Source organism: Kickxella alabastrina, assembly GCF_025024165.1.
Source record: "Kickxella alabastrina strain RSA 675 chromosome Unknown BX661scaffold_28, whole genome shotgun sequence".
Taxonomy (NCBI): Eukaryota; Fungi; Kickxellomycota; class Kickxellomycetes; order Kickxellales; family Kickxellaceae; genus Kickxella; species Kickxella alabastrina.
The window spans coordinates 22852-39173 of record NW_026251499.1 but is presented as its reverse complement, the minus strand read 5'-3'; the positions used below and the strand labels follow the sequence as shown (position 1 = coordinate 39173).

The window sequence follows — 16322 nt, the reverse complement described above, 5'->3', positions numbered from 1 at the left end:
AGAAATGAATTAATTAAATAAAAAAGCCGTATTCCGCACTTTAACTGGAAGAAAAATTACACTGCATATGTACAAATGACGGACAGGCGGATGAAAGAAAGAAAAAACAATAATTAATTCCTGTTTTTTTTTATAAATTGCAACCAAAAAAGAGATTGAGAAAATAATTAAATGATTCATTGACAAAGATAAACATTTTAACAATTAAAAAAATTGTCTCTAGATCTGTTGCGGCGGCGTGTAATACCCAGATCCATGGATCGACATCATATTGGGATCTGCTCCCCCCAGGGGAGCAGCCGTCTGAATAAGCGAGCCATTGGAAGCATACATATCGGCATTGACCGTAGCCTGGTTGTTGGCCATCAATGTGGACAAGCTGGCAGCCACCAGGTCGTCGCCCTCGGCTGTGTACAGCTCGAAAGCCGCAGCAGCAGCAGCCGCAGCCGCAGCGGCGACAGCTGAGCCATCGCCAACCACAGGACCATAGGAGCCCATAGTACCAAGGGTGTTGTTGCACTGGGGCGGCGACATAGATGTGAAGGGAGCGGGGAGGGAGAATGTCTGGTTAATAGGCAAGGTCATCGGCGACATGTCCAGGTACGGGCTATTGGCGTTGAGCCCAAGCATCTGCGGGCTGGCCATATCCACCGGGTGCATCGAGGGCGTAGCAAAGCTTAGCTGGTCATAGACGCTAATGGCGCCGTAGTGCGGAATATTACTGCTGGTGGTTTCGCTCATTGAGCTGGAGCGCGCGCACAGAGTTGCTGGCGTCGTATCGATTCTCGGCGGCGTACTCATGAACGCCGATGTTTTGGCCGCCAATTGCTTGCGCATATCGACGGTGACGCAGCGGCGGCGCTTGGTGCTATGCGGCAGCAGCATTGGCGACGAGGAAGCTGCTCTGGCGGCAGCCGCGGCGGTGTTCTGCGGCAGCGTGAGGCTGCGGCGGCGGCGCTTAGGATCAAACCCCGATGGCAAGCCAAGGCCGCCAGAGGCTGCGTCAAGGCTGCCGGGGAGTGGCGCGCTGATGCTGCCGTTCTCCGCGAGGATCGCGTCGGCGGTGAGGTCACCGGCGGTGGAAACCACGGAGGCGTCGGTGTCTGAGGGCGCCTCGCTGCAGCCGCGGGACCGCTTGCTGCTGGTGCTGGCCTTTTTCAGGTCGTAGAGCTTCTTCTCTTCCATGTATTGCACACGGAACTGGTTCTTGATATCTTCGATTTCGGTTTTCCAGCACTCGCCGGCCAGCCGGGAGATCTCGGTTTGGCTGACCTCGGGGTATTGCTGCTTGAGCTCGGCAATCTTGTAGCTGCGGTACTTGATGAAGGCGTTGATAGGCTTGGAAGACTTTTCCTTTGGCTTGCGCGCTGGCGTTGATGCCGGCGCCGGCGTGGAGGTGGCAGACTTCCGGGTCTGGTCCTGGGCCTGGGTCTGCTGCTGGGGCTGCTGCACCTGCTGCTCTGGCTGGTACTGGTGCTGAATGCTATTCATGGGAGGCTGGTCGTAGTGCATCTGCGCCTGGTCATAATGCATCTGCGGCTGTTCGTAGTGCATATGTGACTGGTCGTAGTGCATAGGAGGCTGATCGTACTGGATAGGAGGTTGGTCATATTGGATAGGGTGGCTGTACTGCTGCTGGACCAGCTGAGCCTGCTGCTCCTGATGCGCCAACTGCTGCTGAGCCAACTGCTGCTGCTGAGCCTGCTGTTGCTGCTGCTGGGCCAACTCCTGTGCCTTCTGTGCCTTCTGCTGCTTTGTCAGACTGCGAGGCTTGCGCAGATCTCTCAGCACATGGTCAACGGAGCAGTTGTTGGGAATATACAAGACACTGTGGTTCGGCATGTGCTCGATAAACAGGCGGCCATCAGAAGTAGACATTTGATGGCACTTGTACTCGCTGGTTCCCCGAGCGTCGTCGTAGCGAAAGATCAGGCAGGAGGAGGACTTGCTGCCGCCGATGCGCGAGGAGAAGGGCAAGAGGGTTGTTGACGGGACCGGGGCCGGTGCAGAGACGGTGGCGGCAGCGGAGGCTGCGCTGAGAGTGTCGACGGATGGCAGCATGTGCATTGGCGCGCCCATCATCGGTGCCATGTTCATCGCTGGGTACCGCAGGGTAGATATGTACGCGGTGGCGTCGGTGCTGGCGGTGTATCCGAAGTGGCTGTGGTAGTTATCCATTTGTGATTGTTATTGATGTGAGTGTGTGTGAATGTGCTATTCGGATTTTTTGTTTCCTGTGATGATGCGACAAAAAGGCAAAATTAAAATTAAAGTCAATTGTTCCTGGAGGCAGAAAGGATATAAAAGGAAATGAAGTGTGGGGAAAGAGGTTCAAGGATATGGCGAACACTAATTGATTGTTTAGGAATAAGTCACTTTTTTGATCAAAGACGACTATTAAAAATATAGCAAATAGAAAAAGAAAGGAAAAAGAATGTGACGAGTGACGAGTGAAATAAACAATGAACAATGGCTTGTGCTATGCAGGCAAATAAAATAATGGAAATTGAATAACGGTTGGGAAGTGGGGAAGCGGAACTATATATATCAAAAGTAACAAGTATGGCAAAGGGTTTTTTTGGCTTTGGCTAAATGGAGAAAAAAAGGGTAACGATATCGAATGATGCGAAAGAGGCAAATGAACAAGGGTCTGTTGAGGTGTTTTTAAAATATTGTGAGCGAGAAAGTGGTTTTGTTATTGGAACAGTAGACCAAAGGATGATATGGAAGTGGTGTTGGTGTTGAGGGTGTTGAGGGGGTATAGAAAAAGAAAAGGAGAAAGAAAAGTCAAGGGTGAGATGGGTGACCGACATGAATAACAAGAGGCGTTTTTATGAGCGAGTGCCGGCCCCTTGTTGTTTTAAGGAAGAATCGACGAGCAAAAACACCCTTGGACCGTCATACGAGACTACAGCGCGAAGCAAAGAGAGAGGAAAAAGGTGTGGGGAAAAGGAAGGGGAGGGGAAGGGGAGGGTGAGAGGGAGGGTAGGGCGAATATGGCCTGCCAGAAGTGCATCGCAATACTTGTTTTTTTGCCACCTATTTGACCGGAAAACAAATAAAGTAATGAGGCTCTTGGGAATGCGCGAGTCGGGCTTGAGAACCAAACAACCAAAAGAATAAAAATAAGAGTAAAATATTTGGCAATTAGGCCACGGAGAAACAAGGTTCGAAGGGGGGGTGGCGCTGTACCTGACCAAGCACCCTGCCTTCATCGGTTTTTTTTGTCTGTCGGCTGGTTGTCAATTGTAGTGCAATTTTGCATGCGGCGGAGAATTCGAGGATTTATTTGTTCTTCATTTTCCATAAATTGACGTCCCAGATTCGTCCGACGCTATCCATTTTGTCGGTGAAAAGTGAATGTTTATTCTGTTGTTTTTTTTGTGGGGAAGGATTTACCCGGCTTACTTTGGCGGCAAGAGGACCATTCAGGATGAGCGACCAAGCACTTGTGCCTTCATGCTTGGCCTCTCTTCCGCCCCTCAGCAGCACCCTTCTCCCCTCCATTGCCTTCTATTTTGGCATCTGCGTCCACGACAGCGGATAATCCGCTGTTGAAAACAAAAATGAATACAAGTTTTTGACTACAGAGGAGAAAAACACCACCTGCAAAAATAATGGTCTCAATCTTGCCCAGCCACTTTCCCATCAAAAGCAGCGGCAAGCTTCTCGCTTCTTGCTACGCTGTCTGACAGGTTTATTTTATTGGGCAGTCCGTCAGGCACAGGATTTGCAATGCATTCTTCCGTGAAAGCGCTGATACGATTACAAAAAACTTCATGTGTAGGGCGAAAATGGCAATGTTTTCAAACAAACAGTCAATATGCAGAAGGGGCAAAAAAAGTGAGAGGGACAGTGTCACTTGTGTGATAATCCACAAATTGCAGGCCACATGAACAGTCCACATGGCTAAGAAAAAGGAAACTAAATGACATAAACTTGTATCTATTTCTCAGGCAATTTCACCAGCATCTGCGCAAAAAAAGCAAGAAAAATTGCTTGGTTTGTTTACTTTTTGCGATGGTCTTATTTTTTTGGGCCCACCTCCGTTTGGCTACTAGAAAAAAATGAAGAAAGAAGGGGAGAGGGAGTCAGGACAGATGGTGATTTTTTCGAGCGATGCGCTAATAAAAAGAGTGAAGCGAAAATCACACGCGGCAAGCGCAAGATTGCCATGGCCGATTTTTCCAAAACCGAGACCAAAAAAAGCATAGCGACAACACATGCCAAAAATAAAATAGGAAAAAAGTGCAGCCAAAAAATATATAGCAGGTCACAATCCTGCCAAATCATTACAAACCAAAAAAGTAGATTATTTTTATTGTATCTCGGATATGGTTTTACGCAGTACCCACATATTACTTGTGAATCAGTAAATGAATGACAACGAAAAATAAACCTCGCGGATGCTTGGATCGGGGTACCAATGGATAGGGGATGGAGTTGTGTGTTCCAGTCATTGGCCAGACCATTGACTCTCAAAGTATTCGGATATAGACCGCTTTTTATTTGTGCATTGTTTACGTTTTTTTATGGTTGGCTGTCTTTCTGGTCTTGATCGAAATAAAATGAAACCCAGAAATGCGTTCTGCGAACTACGAAAAATATAATAAAATCAACGACCATATACATTCCCACCGATGAGAAAAAAGATCATTAATTGAAGCGCCAAGGTGCCAGCTAATGTTTTGGTGCGAGTTTTTAAGCATGTGGATTGATGAACGGAATGGGCGGATGAACGGATCATGACAAACAACAACCAGCATAAGAAAAATACAAACACAGAACAAGGTAATTTTTTTTTACAAATTGGGATTGAAACGTACCTTAAAAAAGTAAGAAATCTGGCGGCGATCCAATGCTCAGCTGAGTCGCGGACTTTGCGAAAAGGAAATACGATGTGCGTCCCAAAAAACATTAGCAGCAACAGGCGGCAACCTCAAATAAGTGCTCTGTTGATTTTCTCCTAATTCATGAGCTGGAATAGAAATAATCACATTCACATGCATACTTTTTTCTAAATTGAGCAGAGGGGTGAGGGCGGGAGAATAGAGATTTATTGGACGAGATTCTTGCGCAAGATGGCCATCTAATGACGAAAAGAAAATAAGGGTACAGCAAGCAGCAGCAACAGTAGGATGGAGGCAATCTTCTATTCCAGGATTGTATTGCGATAACGAATGATCACAGTAAGCATTTACAAAGCCTGAATCATAATGAAATTGAGGTTATGTATTGCGTGAGTTAAAGAGCCACAAAGAGGGCAGTTTAAAATATTAATTTAATTGTGGACGAGCACACTTTATAAAGCCGCGTAAACAAAATAACCGCATTAAAAACTAAACAATTAATAAAAAATTATATTGAGCCGTGTTGCATAATAAAAATGCTCTTCATTCAAAACATATCCGATTATCTTTTATTTGGGGTGTTTTCATGTCTATCGTTCGCTCAGCAAAAAAAATATAAAGTTTTTTATTTTGTAGTGCTCAGTATATTTTTTCTTCATCTTCACAAACAATGTTTTGCTTGCAAAAGCGGGGGGTCTGCAGCTGATGCGTGAGGGAGAGAAGGAAAACAAGTAACTGAAAATTTACCAAAAAAAGAAAAGAATACAATCAGAACCCATAGGCAATTACCAACATCAAAGTCCGACTCGCGCTCATGCTTGCACTTGGTTCTGAGTTCAGTATTTGCAGCCTGACATGCATGCTTTTTTAAATGCACGCTCGTCCGTGTAATTTTGTGTAGGGGGGTTGGCATCCGTCACAATTATGTAATGTTCTATTCCGAGTCCGTTCTAGCTTTAAAATTTTGAAATAAATTGTTGAACTCGTAGTTTTTTGGATGGGGAAAGCTTTTAACAAGATTTTTTTGTTTTTTGTTTGTTTTGTTTGTTTGGCCAGTTGGTTGACTGGGTATATCTGTTTATCATTTTTTATGCACGAATGCATTGCATGCAACCGAACTGTCTGTGAGACGGCCTTGGCATTGCAATGTTTGAATTACACAATGTTTGACAACACCGAGTAAAATTATATTTTCTGCAAGGACCAGTTAAAATACGTATAGGACCACTTTGGGATACATGGATTTAATTGCTGTGTCACGCTCCAATATATTGATATTTGCCAAATATCGGCCAATACTTTGTATACCCGTGTCCATGTCCATATACTTGAATTATTTTATTTTTATTCCGCAGACGCAATTACAGTTGCAGTTGTAGTACCATTTTCTGCGACACCTGGTATAACAGAAAACAGGGGAGAGGACAAACACTCTTGAAGCTGTGTTTGACACTGCTGCGAGGCAGTCCACAACAAGAAACATAACAGTGAATGTGAGTGCGAACTTGTTAGTGACCTGCCAACCAAATAAATGTATTGACATCCACTGCCATCTCTGACATTTGCTCAGCTGGTTGCGAAATAAACGCAGAACAACATTATGTGATTGACCTGTTGTCCTTCAAGCCGGCCAGCTCCCATTGCGCAACGCACATCACAGGTCCGTCATCAAAAACAAAAAAGTATTCACATTTCCCCCTTAACAGCCTCGCTGTCGTTATTTGGAGTGCAGCTCTTTCCCGGTACAATCAAGGCAAATCACAAATCACGAGTGAATCACATCCGTTTATGGTCCTGACATTACTTATTTAGGACGCACGGGTAGGTCCTTTTTTGTTTTACCCCCGCAACCATATGCAGCTGAGGCCAAAGATTCATAATCGATTTAAAAAAGGGAGGCGGGTGTAAAAAATGAAAATTATAATAGGTAACAGAGGCGCGGTATATTTTCAAAAAAGAAGTGATTGCTGTAAGATTCGCGCACTTCTTTTTTTAAGATTTCAAGCTATACTTGTTTGGCTTGTATTTTTTATTTGGCAATGATTGCTTGACATGGCGGATTCAAAATAAATGATTGTCAACTTTGTTTTCCAAGGAAGGTTCCAAAGCGGCGCTGAAGCCACGGTTTAAGCGATGCAAATACAAAGCAAGTAAACAAGATAACACTTGATACCACGGAGGAAGGAAAGCAAGGGCGTTTTTGGGTTGACTTATTTTTGGAAGTCTTGCATTTTGCCATTTATATTTGGGTCTCAAAAAGCAGAATGAAAAATAAAAAATTGACTTTTATATTTTCTTTGAATTTTGTGTGTGAATTGGATTCCAAATAAATATATGGATTTGTTTTGATTTTCGCACCAGGGCCAGCTTTATTTGGGCACTCTGTCCAAAAGCAACAACTGCTTAGTCATAAATGGGCCGTCGTCGCTGTGTCTCGAAATGAATAAAAATACCAGGTTATTTGTGCTGCTTGCGGGGTAAGTGCCAGGTCATTTTAAAAGTATTTGTTTACATTTTTGGTCATTTTTTCAATGACAATGGAACTTATTTGGAAACTCTGCACAGCTTATTTTTTTGCTGGTCTGCACCGCGCGTCATGCAATTGGAATGCGCCTCGGTATTATTCTGCAGGCAGCTCAAGACACAACCGGTTTTCTTCTCACGAGCAATTAATCGGCATGACGTATTGCCCAGAAAAGGCTTCTGTGTACTTCCATCATTTGCATTTAAAATCGCCAGTATTCTGGCATATGGTGATCATATAATCAAATCAAACCATTATCAGAACATTCTAGATCAAATTGCGGTTAAGCAATTACGGCCCCATCGTCATCTCCGATTTTTCTGTGCCAAGTGCATAAGGCATGGGGGTGCGAATGATGGTCCTGTATATTTTTCTCTTTTTCACTTTCAATATTAATATCAACATCGACATTTAAAACATCCTTTTATATACAGTATCACAAATGAGCGGCGTCAAATCTGAATTCAGTCGAACACTGCGCTGCGAGCGCGCCACAACGACAACCACAGCAACCAACGACAACGAATATTCAGACAAAGTGACGCTGCCGGCATCGTTTCTTTCCGCACTCCTCGGAACACTAAACTTGGACCAAGAGGGGCTGCCCTCGCCACTAATATTCCGGCTACGCACACAGGGCCGGCCACAAAGCGACTCGCCCAATGGGGGCGCGGTCTACTGCGGTGTGCGCGAGTTCAGCGGATCCGAGGGGACGGTCAGCGTCCCTGGATGGCTCTTGGAGGCGGCGCATGCCGAGGAGGGAGACACTTTAGTTGTCGAGTACGTGCGGCTTGAGAAGGGACAGTTTGCCCAACTGCGAGTGTCGGAGAATAATGATTACTTGGACTTGAGGTCGGTTTTGGAAGCGCACATGCGAAGGAGGATGACGGCCTTGTTTGTTGGAGAGACAATTCGCGTCCGCGTAGGCGGGCATCCCGAGCCCATAGTGTTTTCGGTTTTAGCGCTGGAGCCTGCGGATGCTGTTGACGCCGTCGACACTGACCTGTCCGTGGATATTGTGCGCGACACCGCTGCCGGACAGCTGCAGCAGTTGGGAAGTCAAGGCATTGACGAGCTTTTACCTGGGGTTTCGCGCATGATCAGCGCCAAAGCGGGCCGCGGCACTAGCGTGGTTCGGTTGCATGTACCGGCGCAGGCAGCGCTGTTGCGTGTCGCCCTTGAATGTCACGAGGGCGACGCGTCGCTGTGCGCCAGCAGGCTTGTGCGCAGCGTCGGCGTACTGGACAACGACTGGTGCGACCTATCTGCGCCCTCACAGCGGCGAAAGCAGCTGCTCATTGAGCCGGGCCAGGTTGCCGCTAACACCGACATCTACGTGTCCGTCGTGGCATTCACTGCGGAATGCCAAGCGACGCTGACGGCCGAGTTTGGCCTGTCCGCCAGCGACGGCGCCGCGAGGAGTTCCAGCGTGGATTCGTTGACGGATGACTCCTTGCAGGACGGCTTGGCTGAGTGCAGTAATTGTGGCGCACGGGTGCCTGAGCCTCGGCTCGCCATGCATCGGATTGTTTGTGAGCGACACAACGTCAAATGCAACTATTGCAGTCGCATTTTCAAGCGCAATAGCGCCGAGCTGGCTGATCACTGGCACTGCGGCCTTTGCGAGGCCAGCGGGGTGCTGAGCGATGAGCCCAAGCACACTGCGTTTTTCCACACGCCCGCCGAGTGCACCTGCGGCTCTGCCCAGGAGTCATTGGCTGAGCTCGCTAAGCACCGGCGCACGAACTGCGCTGAGCGGCTCATCGAGTGCCGCTACTGCCATACGCACGAGCCACAGGGTGAGCTGTCGACCGCAGCGCAGGATCGACTGGAGGGATTGCGCGCGCATGAGGCGTACTGCGGCAGCCGATCAATCGTCTGTGCACAGTGCAAGGCCTACGTGGCCATCCGCCAGGTGTCCGTGCACATGCGGTTGCACGAGGCGAGGGAGAGGGAGCGGCGTGCGAACATGAAGCCTTGCACTAACAAGGAGTGCACGAGAGAGCGCGATCCAGACAACGACCTCGGATTGTGTGCAGCGTGCTTTGGGCCGTTTTACACTGGCCAGTATGATCCGACGCGCGAGAAGCTGCTAAGACGCTTGGCGCGCTCGCTGCACACGCAGCTGACGCGAGGGTGCGGACACGAGTCGTGTCGCAATCCACAGTGCGCGACGGCGGCTGGCGCGTTGTCGCAGACGACCGCCGCAGCCAAAATGGTGCCTGTGCTTAAGGCCTATGCCGCGCTGGCGTCGCCGTCTGTGGCCGGTCGCATTGCTTATGACAGCATAGACTTACATTTGTGCGTAAATTAAATATAGATGATAGATGATAGAATTACGATCAGAAAATGAACGAGGAAAAATAAGTGATACTGAAAATTCTAGAAGCACAAAAAGAAGATGCATGTTGGCGGCTTCATCGGCGTAACTGTAGGCGTTGCTGGGACTGGTGCTGGGCTGACCTGCGGCTCGCTAAACGGCCCTGACGCGATGTTGATTCCAGCGACAGACTCAATCCACTTCTGGTGGTAGAATACATTACTGTAGATGCCAAAGCTGCCGTCCTCGCCACAAGTTGCTTCGCCAAGCTTGTTTGTCCCGTAGCTGACCAGGCCCGCCAGGTACTGCTTGCCGTTCTCAGCCGTGATGGTTGTGCCCGTGCCTGAGTCGCCCTGGCACACATCGACGCCAATGTTGTAGTGGTTGTTGGCGCAGATCTGCGGCCCGTTCGCGTCGTTGTAGCTTGGTTCAATAGCCTGGCAGTCCTCCGGGATAGATGTGTACACCGTCTGCGTCAGCAAGCTGCTCGGGTTGTCGTTGGCCGTTCCGTGCGAGCGAATAGTGCCCCAACCGTAAATTCCCATTGGTACCCTGGTCCCGATAGCCCCATTGTACAATGGCATGGTCTCAACCTTTCCCTTTGACAGGGGCAACGCGGGTACCTCGATAATGGCAATATCGTTGAACATCTGGCGCTGGTCGTATTTTGGATGAATGGTGACCTTCTTTGCCTTGACGTATGTGGGGCTCATATTCTCGACATTGCCGTAAAATACATAAAATTCAGAAGCGGGCTTGACCACGTTTTTTTGTCTGTCATAGACACAGTGCCCTGCCGTGACGATTGTCTTTGAATCCACTATTGTGCCACCGCAGAGACCAAATCTGTTGTTGCTTCCAATTAGCAACTGGACAAAAGATGAGCCGCTGCCTTGGGGCACTTTTGTGCCATTGGTGACTCGGATGTTGTTTAGCGTTTGCTGCAGTATTTCTGTCGGATCCATGCCGCGGATGCTACCATTTGCGGCGGCAGAGGCCAGGCTGACTGAGCCCAAGGATGCTGCCGCTGCTGTTGATGTCGTTGCGGCAAGCCAGGAGCAGCAGGCAATGACAACATTGACGGAATTTGTGCGCTTCATGGTGACTATAATGTAAAGTATCAAAATTAGTGCTTGTGTGGAGGGATAAAAGTGTACAATAAATCAGTATGTATCGTTAAGCGTCAGCTACACACCCATGTTATATAGCAGACTTTTTGGTGCACTTATCCGCCTCAAAGACATGTCGTTATTACAAGCAGTTTAGTCAGTGTAATTTTTGAGTATTAACAAAAGCAATAAGGTTCTGTCATTGAATTGACTTGAAAAATGCGATTACCAAAATGTCAATGGGCAGCCATAGTGGACAAATAATTAAAAAAACCCGTTTTCCCCATCTTTATATGTTTCTTGTTCGTCATTATTGTGGATTGTCAGTTGATAATCATGAATTGTGGCGATGGTTAGTAGCGCCACCCTTTTTCCTGTTTTAAAGTAAAAATACCCCAGTAAATAATGGCTGCGTGAAATCAATGAATGCACTCAAGTAACCAATGCATTCTAAGCACGTGCTTTTTGAAATACAAAATACACGTGCCCATTAGACAAAATGTTTACAACACAAACAACCTCAGCTGCTGGCTGCCACAAATAATCCGGTGGACAGTTTTTTGTAATTTTTTTATTTTGTTAGCCGGTATAATTGTGAAAATTTTGTATTAACAATGCCAACGGCCAATATAAGGCGACAACGGGTGACTAAGCGGGAGCAAATAATGTAATAGGTATCTAATTGACAAGCGCACCGTTAGTAACCATGTAAACAAGTAAATGAAATAATGTTTCTGAGAAGTGTGCGCATCCTGGTGATACTGGTCATGCGCTGTTTTGTTCTGCTACTTAACGGGTATTTGATTGCTTATGGCAAAACAAAGCAACACAGCTATTTTTATAATATTAGTAAAAAATTCGATTACATGAAATATAAAATAAATGCAACAAAAAGCGTAGCTATTATTTGTTTTATTAATGAAATTAATTAATCATCATGCGAAAGAGGTAAATCCGAAGTAATGTATGCCCAAGTGTCCTCGAGTTCTGCGTCTGTGAATTCTGTGAGAATAACCCGAATATATTTGTTGAATTGAGTACTACCAACAGTCAGTCGCTGAACAGGCCCAGTGCTCACATTTGCTTGAATCCAAGATGTGTTGTGCTCTTTCTTATAATGTAAATACATGCTATATTTATTACAAGCAGCATAGTAGCAGTGCTCGCAATAATAAGCGTTGTTAGTGACTTTGATGACTGAAACTGGAAAATCCACTCGCCGCAAACGATCCTCAAACCAACGCTGAATCTTGTCCTCTGTCATGGCGCCCAAATCCTCTGATAGTAGATATCGACTCGCTTCCTTGACAGCATGCTGGTTAAACTCAACCTTGTGCTGATGTCCATGATTCTTCTGGAATTTTCTAAGATAATTATAAATAGCACCAGGGGTTACCATATAGCAACAGGTCAAAAAATAATTAAACCACTGCCACGGTCAACCTGAAAGTCCAACAAAGTCAATGCTGACTCTGACGGAGGTAGATACTTTTTTAAATTGAAATTATAGTTAGTACTTAACAGTCAATTATACACAATTTAGTATCGAATCAATCCAGTTTATACTTACACTTGTGTTATCATCGTTGCCAGTGTCAGTTTGACTGTTGGTATCTGCTGCGTTGAGAACACTGCACCAAAAAGCATGGCTCTCTTTCATATATTTATATCCATATAGTTTGCCACAAGTACACTCGAGCTTGTCGTTCCTCCGTTGCAATACATATTTTCTGCCGCTGGCCGAAGTGACTGATTGGGTTATGTTGTCTTGAGTGTTTGGAACGTAAAATATATATTTTAAATGTCATCAGGCATTTGGAGCACTTGAACACCTTTGACTTGTGTTTGGTTTTGCTGGGAGGAGGCATATCAGAAAAGTAGTAGAAATCTTGTCAAGTAAAAAGCAATTGAAAAATGTATTCAATGTTAACAGCCTACAAATTGTGTTTAATAACCAGCGAATTCATCCATCATGATTGTTCATGTTTGAAAAATTGAATATGGGAAACCATTGGGAGAGAAAGTATAAAGTAACCGATGCAGCTTAGCATTTTAGGCTGACTTTCGCTCAAGAATCAGTAATTTTCTTTATTTTGTTATAATGTATCTATTTTATCATTATATATAATAACTGATTCCTTTAGGTCTTGTTTTTTACATGTTTTATATTTTGCTCAATAAATCTATTTTTTCTCTGTCAGAGGCAGCACAATATTATTTGGCTGGCCCACATCGATGCATTTTTCCTACAAGCACATAGCACATGTAATAAATGTTATTTAGTCTAACAAGCAACAAAACAGATTTTGTAACTTTTATTCGTTGGGATTAATGGACTATATTTTAGTTCTTGGATATTTATAACAAATATTTATTTGATATTTTCGGCGACATGAAGCAGCATATATAACATTTTTATAAATAAAATGAATAACTTAAACTGACTAACTAATGAATTGAATATATTAAGCACAACTTGTATGTGTGTGATATTGACCTAATATTAGCTAACCGTCGGGAGAAAGAGGTAAATCTGAAGTAATGTATGCCCACGTGCTTTTGAGTTCTGCGTCCGTAAATTCTGTGAGAATGACTCGGATATAGCTTTTTAATTCAGCACCATTATGAGATAGTTGTTGAACAAGTCCAGTAATGGCATTTACTGAGATCCAAGCTATTTCATGCACCTTTCTATAATTTTTTCCCATACAATCTTTATAACAAACAGCACAGTTGCAGTGCTTACAATAATAAGCGTTGTGAATGACTTTGATGCCTGGAACTGGGAAATCCACTTGCTGCAAACGATCCTTATACCAAGTATGAAGCTTATCCTCTGACATGGCGCAAGAATCCTTTGACACTAGATAACGACTTGCCTCCTTGACAGTTTTTTGCTTGAAGTTGATCTTGTGCTGATGTCCGTGTTTTCCCTGAAATTTCTTAAGGGGATTATTGTTGAGCAACCTGATGATATGGAAGTGGATGTCGATGAAGACTCGTTTCACGATTCTTAACCTCAACATGCCAATTAACAGGGCATTGGTGGTGCCATGCAGGATCAAATCAGGGGACACAATAATGACACCCTGATATACCCCTCCACTCCATAATGTATATGCTTGAATGCGCATATGCAAAGATCACAGCCTTGACACGCCAAGACGCCAGTCTGCCCGCAGAAGAACCAGTTCTCACCAACGGAGTGCACAATTGGTGAAGTGCACAATAAAGACAACGAGATACATATATAAGATGAAGCCGGCACTAGTTCTACTTTTGATTCCATTGATAATAAAAACTTTCATAATTCAACCAAACATACTTCTAACACTAGGCGACTAGTGCTTCACTCAAGTCACCACCCTCTTATTATAACATTATAAATTCCACCAGGAGTTACCATATAGCAACAAGTCAAGCAAACAATTAAACCGCTGCCGCGATCAACCTGCAGGTTCAACGCAATTAATGCAGAGTCCGACGGAGGTGACTACACTAAACAATAGAATAAAAAGATTAAAAGGCAGTTTTGCTGCTAAGCGCACTTTACAGACAGCCATGTCCCCTGGCATGTACTAATGACATGTGCATTGGCTTTTATTCTTGTTAACCCAGCAGCACGTGCAGATTGGATATAACTCGGAAACGATCTGCCTGTCATTTTTCCATTTTCTTTCCCAAATCGCTAAGATTTGAGTGTGATGGGGAATTCCATCTTTTTCTTTCAGCTCATTTCTTACCAACCAACCAGCCAACCCTCCTATTGGATGCACGATTCGCATCAGACAAATGCAAACAATAGTAAAAAAGAGAGTAAAAAAGAGAAAAAGGGATTTCCGGACCGATTGTTTATTATTTGCTGTCAAAAAAATGAATGTTGTTATTGGTTTGCAAAGAAGCAATAAAAAAAGAGGGGAGATCCCCTCTTCGATATCATGGACAGTTTGGCACCTATATTATTTTATTATTGTTTTTCTTCGAATATTGTCCTTTTCTCTTTTATTTTTTTGCTGAGAAAAAATAAAAAATTTGTGCTCTCAACTTTGTTAAAACCATCTTTTCTCTGCTCTAAATTGTATTTGCTTTTTTATCTTTCATAACTCTATACCTTTCAACTATTTTCGCCAAAAACATTACCCTTTATTTTTTGCTTACCATCTCTCTTTTTAATATCGCAATATAATCACATTTCCCCATATATAGAACAATGGTCAAGCTCTCTCTCTTCGCACTGGCCTCAGCGGCAGTTATCGGAAGCAGCAGCGTCAACGCTCTGGATAAGCGCATTGTGGGCGGGTCCACAGTGTCCACCAGCGAGTTATTCTCCTTCCTGACCAACATCATTGTTGACAACGGCAGCAGCACCGGGGTCTGTACAGGAGCGTTGATTTCATCGACGATTGTGCTGACCAGTGCAGCATGCGTGGCAGACCCGATTAGCGACCAGGCAGTTTCAGCCGGCCGCGTACTCGTGGGCTCTGGCGCGACCAGCAGCGCGGTGGGCAACGGCACGGTGGATGCTACAAAGGCGGTGGCCAAGGGTGGGTACTCCCAGGTGAGCCGCATCACAGTGCATCCTGGGTATAACTCTATTGCGTTCACGGACAATATTGCCGTGCTGGAGCTGACGCAGCCTTTGGCAAACGCTACGGCGGCTGGCATTATTTCCAAGCCGGTGTCGACGGCGGACACCGCGTACACAGCGTACGGGTGGGGGTCGACGAGCGCTGATGCCGGCGGCAGCAGCAAGGCAACTGCCGGGCCGTACACTGAGCGCCTCAAGCAAGTCAACCTGGCGGTGGGCTCCAAGAGCGCATGCGCGAATGTCTGGGCGCCGTACGCCAACCTGACCAACTCTCTGTGCCTTGTGCCAGTCAAGACTTCGTCCAACGTGTGCAACGGTGACGGTGTCCTGGCCAAAACCGCTGGCGACGGCAGCGTTGGGCTGGCTGGTCTGCTGAACATTATCGCGGTTAAGGGCGATGTGCCGGCGGAGGTGTGCAACAATGTGGGGGCGATGGACTTCTTCACGACGTTCGGTAACTACATCGGCTGGCTGACTCAGGTGACGACGCTGAAGGAGAATGATTTTGTGTCCAGCGCAAAGTTCAACTACGCCGCGGTTTCTGGCGCTGACGTTCAGGAGGAGGGCGACTTGGATGGTGAGAAGAGCGGGGCCGAGTCAGCGTCGCATGCTGAGAGCAGCGCAGATGCCTCATCAAAGTCGTCGTCCAGCTCGGCCTCGGCGCTGGTCGCGGCCACCCCGCTGCTGGCTCTGCTCGTGTCGGGCGCCGCATCGGCCTTCTTCTAAGCAGCATGCTTTTGATTTTTTAGTTGGTTAATTCTGACTTATGGTAATCAATCAAATAAATGTTTAACACCCTCTCTGAGACATGATGATATCGCGATGATGGCATAAATACGCAAGTCTTGGTACCCACTTTGGGCTGTGGGCGTGGGCGTGAGCCTGAGCAAAAGTGAATGCGTCTAAAACATACTTCTTTTACCCTCTCTTC

At 45.9% G+C, this 16322-nt stretch overlaps 5 protein-coding genes across 5 annotated transcripts; 2 read left to right on the top strand and 3 right to left on the bottom strand.

Annotated features, from left to right (window-relative positions):
* Window positions 1-25: 25 nt before the first annotated feature.
* BX661DRAFT_187934 (uncharacterized protein) lies at window positions 26-2399 on the bottom strand. Its single transcript, XM_051537321.1, has one exon. It carries the CDS (start codon window positions 2176-2178, stop codon window positions 220-222), a length of 1959 nt encoding a protein of 652 aa, XP_051389128.1. The 5' UTR covers window positions 2179-2399; the 3' UTR covers window positions 26-219.
* Window positions 2400-7816: 5417 nt separating this feature from the next.
* BX661DRAFT_173188 (ubiquitin fusion degradation protein UFD1-domain-containing protein) lies at window positions 7817-9360 on the top strand (the record flags this gene model as incomplete). The annotated part of the gene is made up of 2 exons (XM_051533847.1): window positions 7817-9173; window positions 9263-9360. The coding sequence occupies 2 exons, from the start codon at window positions 7817-7819 to the stop codon at window positions 9358-9360; spliced, it is 1455 nt and encodes a 484-aa protein (XP_051389127.1).
* Window positions 9361-9705: 345 nt separating this feature from the next.
* BX661DRAFT_187927 (trypsin-like cysteine/serine peptidase domain-containing protein) lies at window positions 9706-10342 on the bottom strand. The gene has a single exon (XM_051537320.1). It carries the CDS (start codon window positions 10276-10278, stop codon window positions 9757-9759), a length of 522 nt encoding a protein of 173 aa, XP_051389126.1. The 5' UTR covers window positions 10279-10342; the 3' UTR covers window positions 9706-9756.
* A 2968-nt stretch (window positions 10343-13310) lies between these two features.
* Window positions 13311-13937, bottom strand: BX661DRAFT_173186 (uncharacterized protein; the record flags this gene model as incomplete). Its single annotated transcript, XM_051533846.1, has 2 exons — window positions 13311-13477; window positions 13550-13937. The coding sequence occupies 2 exons, from the start codon at window positions 13935-13937 to the stop codon at window positions 13311-13313; spliced, it is 555 nt and encodes a 184-aa protein (XP_051389125.1).
* Window positions 13938-14917: 980 nt separating this feature from the next.
* Window positions 14918-16202, top strand: BX661DRAFT_61895 (trypsin-like cysteine/serine peptidase domain-containing protein). Its single transcript, XM_051539323.1, has one exon. It carries the CDS (start codon window positions 15014-15016, stop codon window positions 16115-16117), a length of 1104 nt encoding a protein of 367 aa, XP_051389124.1. The 5' UTR covers window positions 14918-15013; the 3' UTR covers window positions 16118-16202.
* The last annotated feature ends 120 nt before the right edge of the window (window positions 16203-16322 follow it).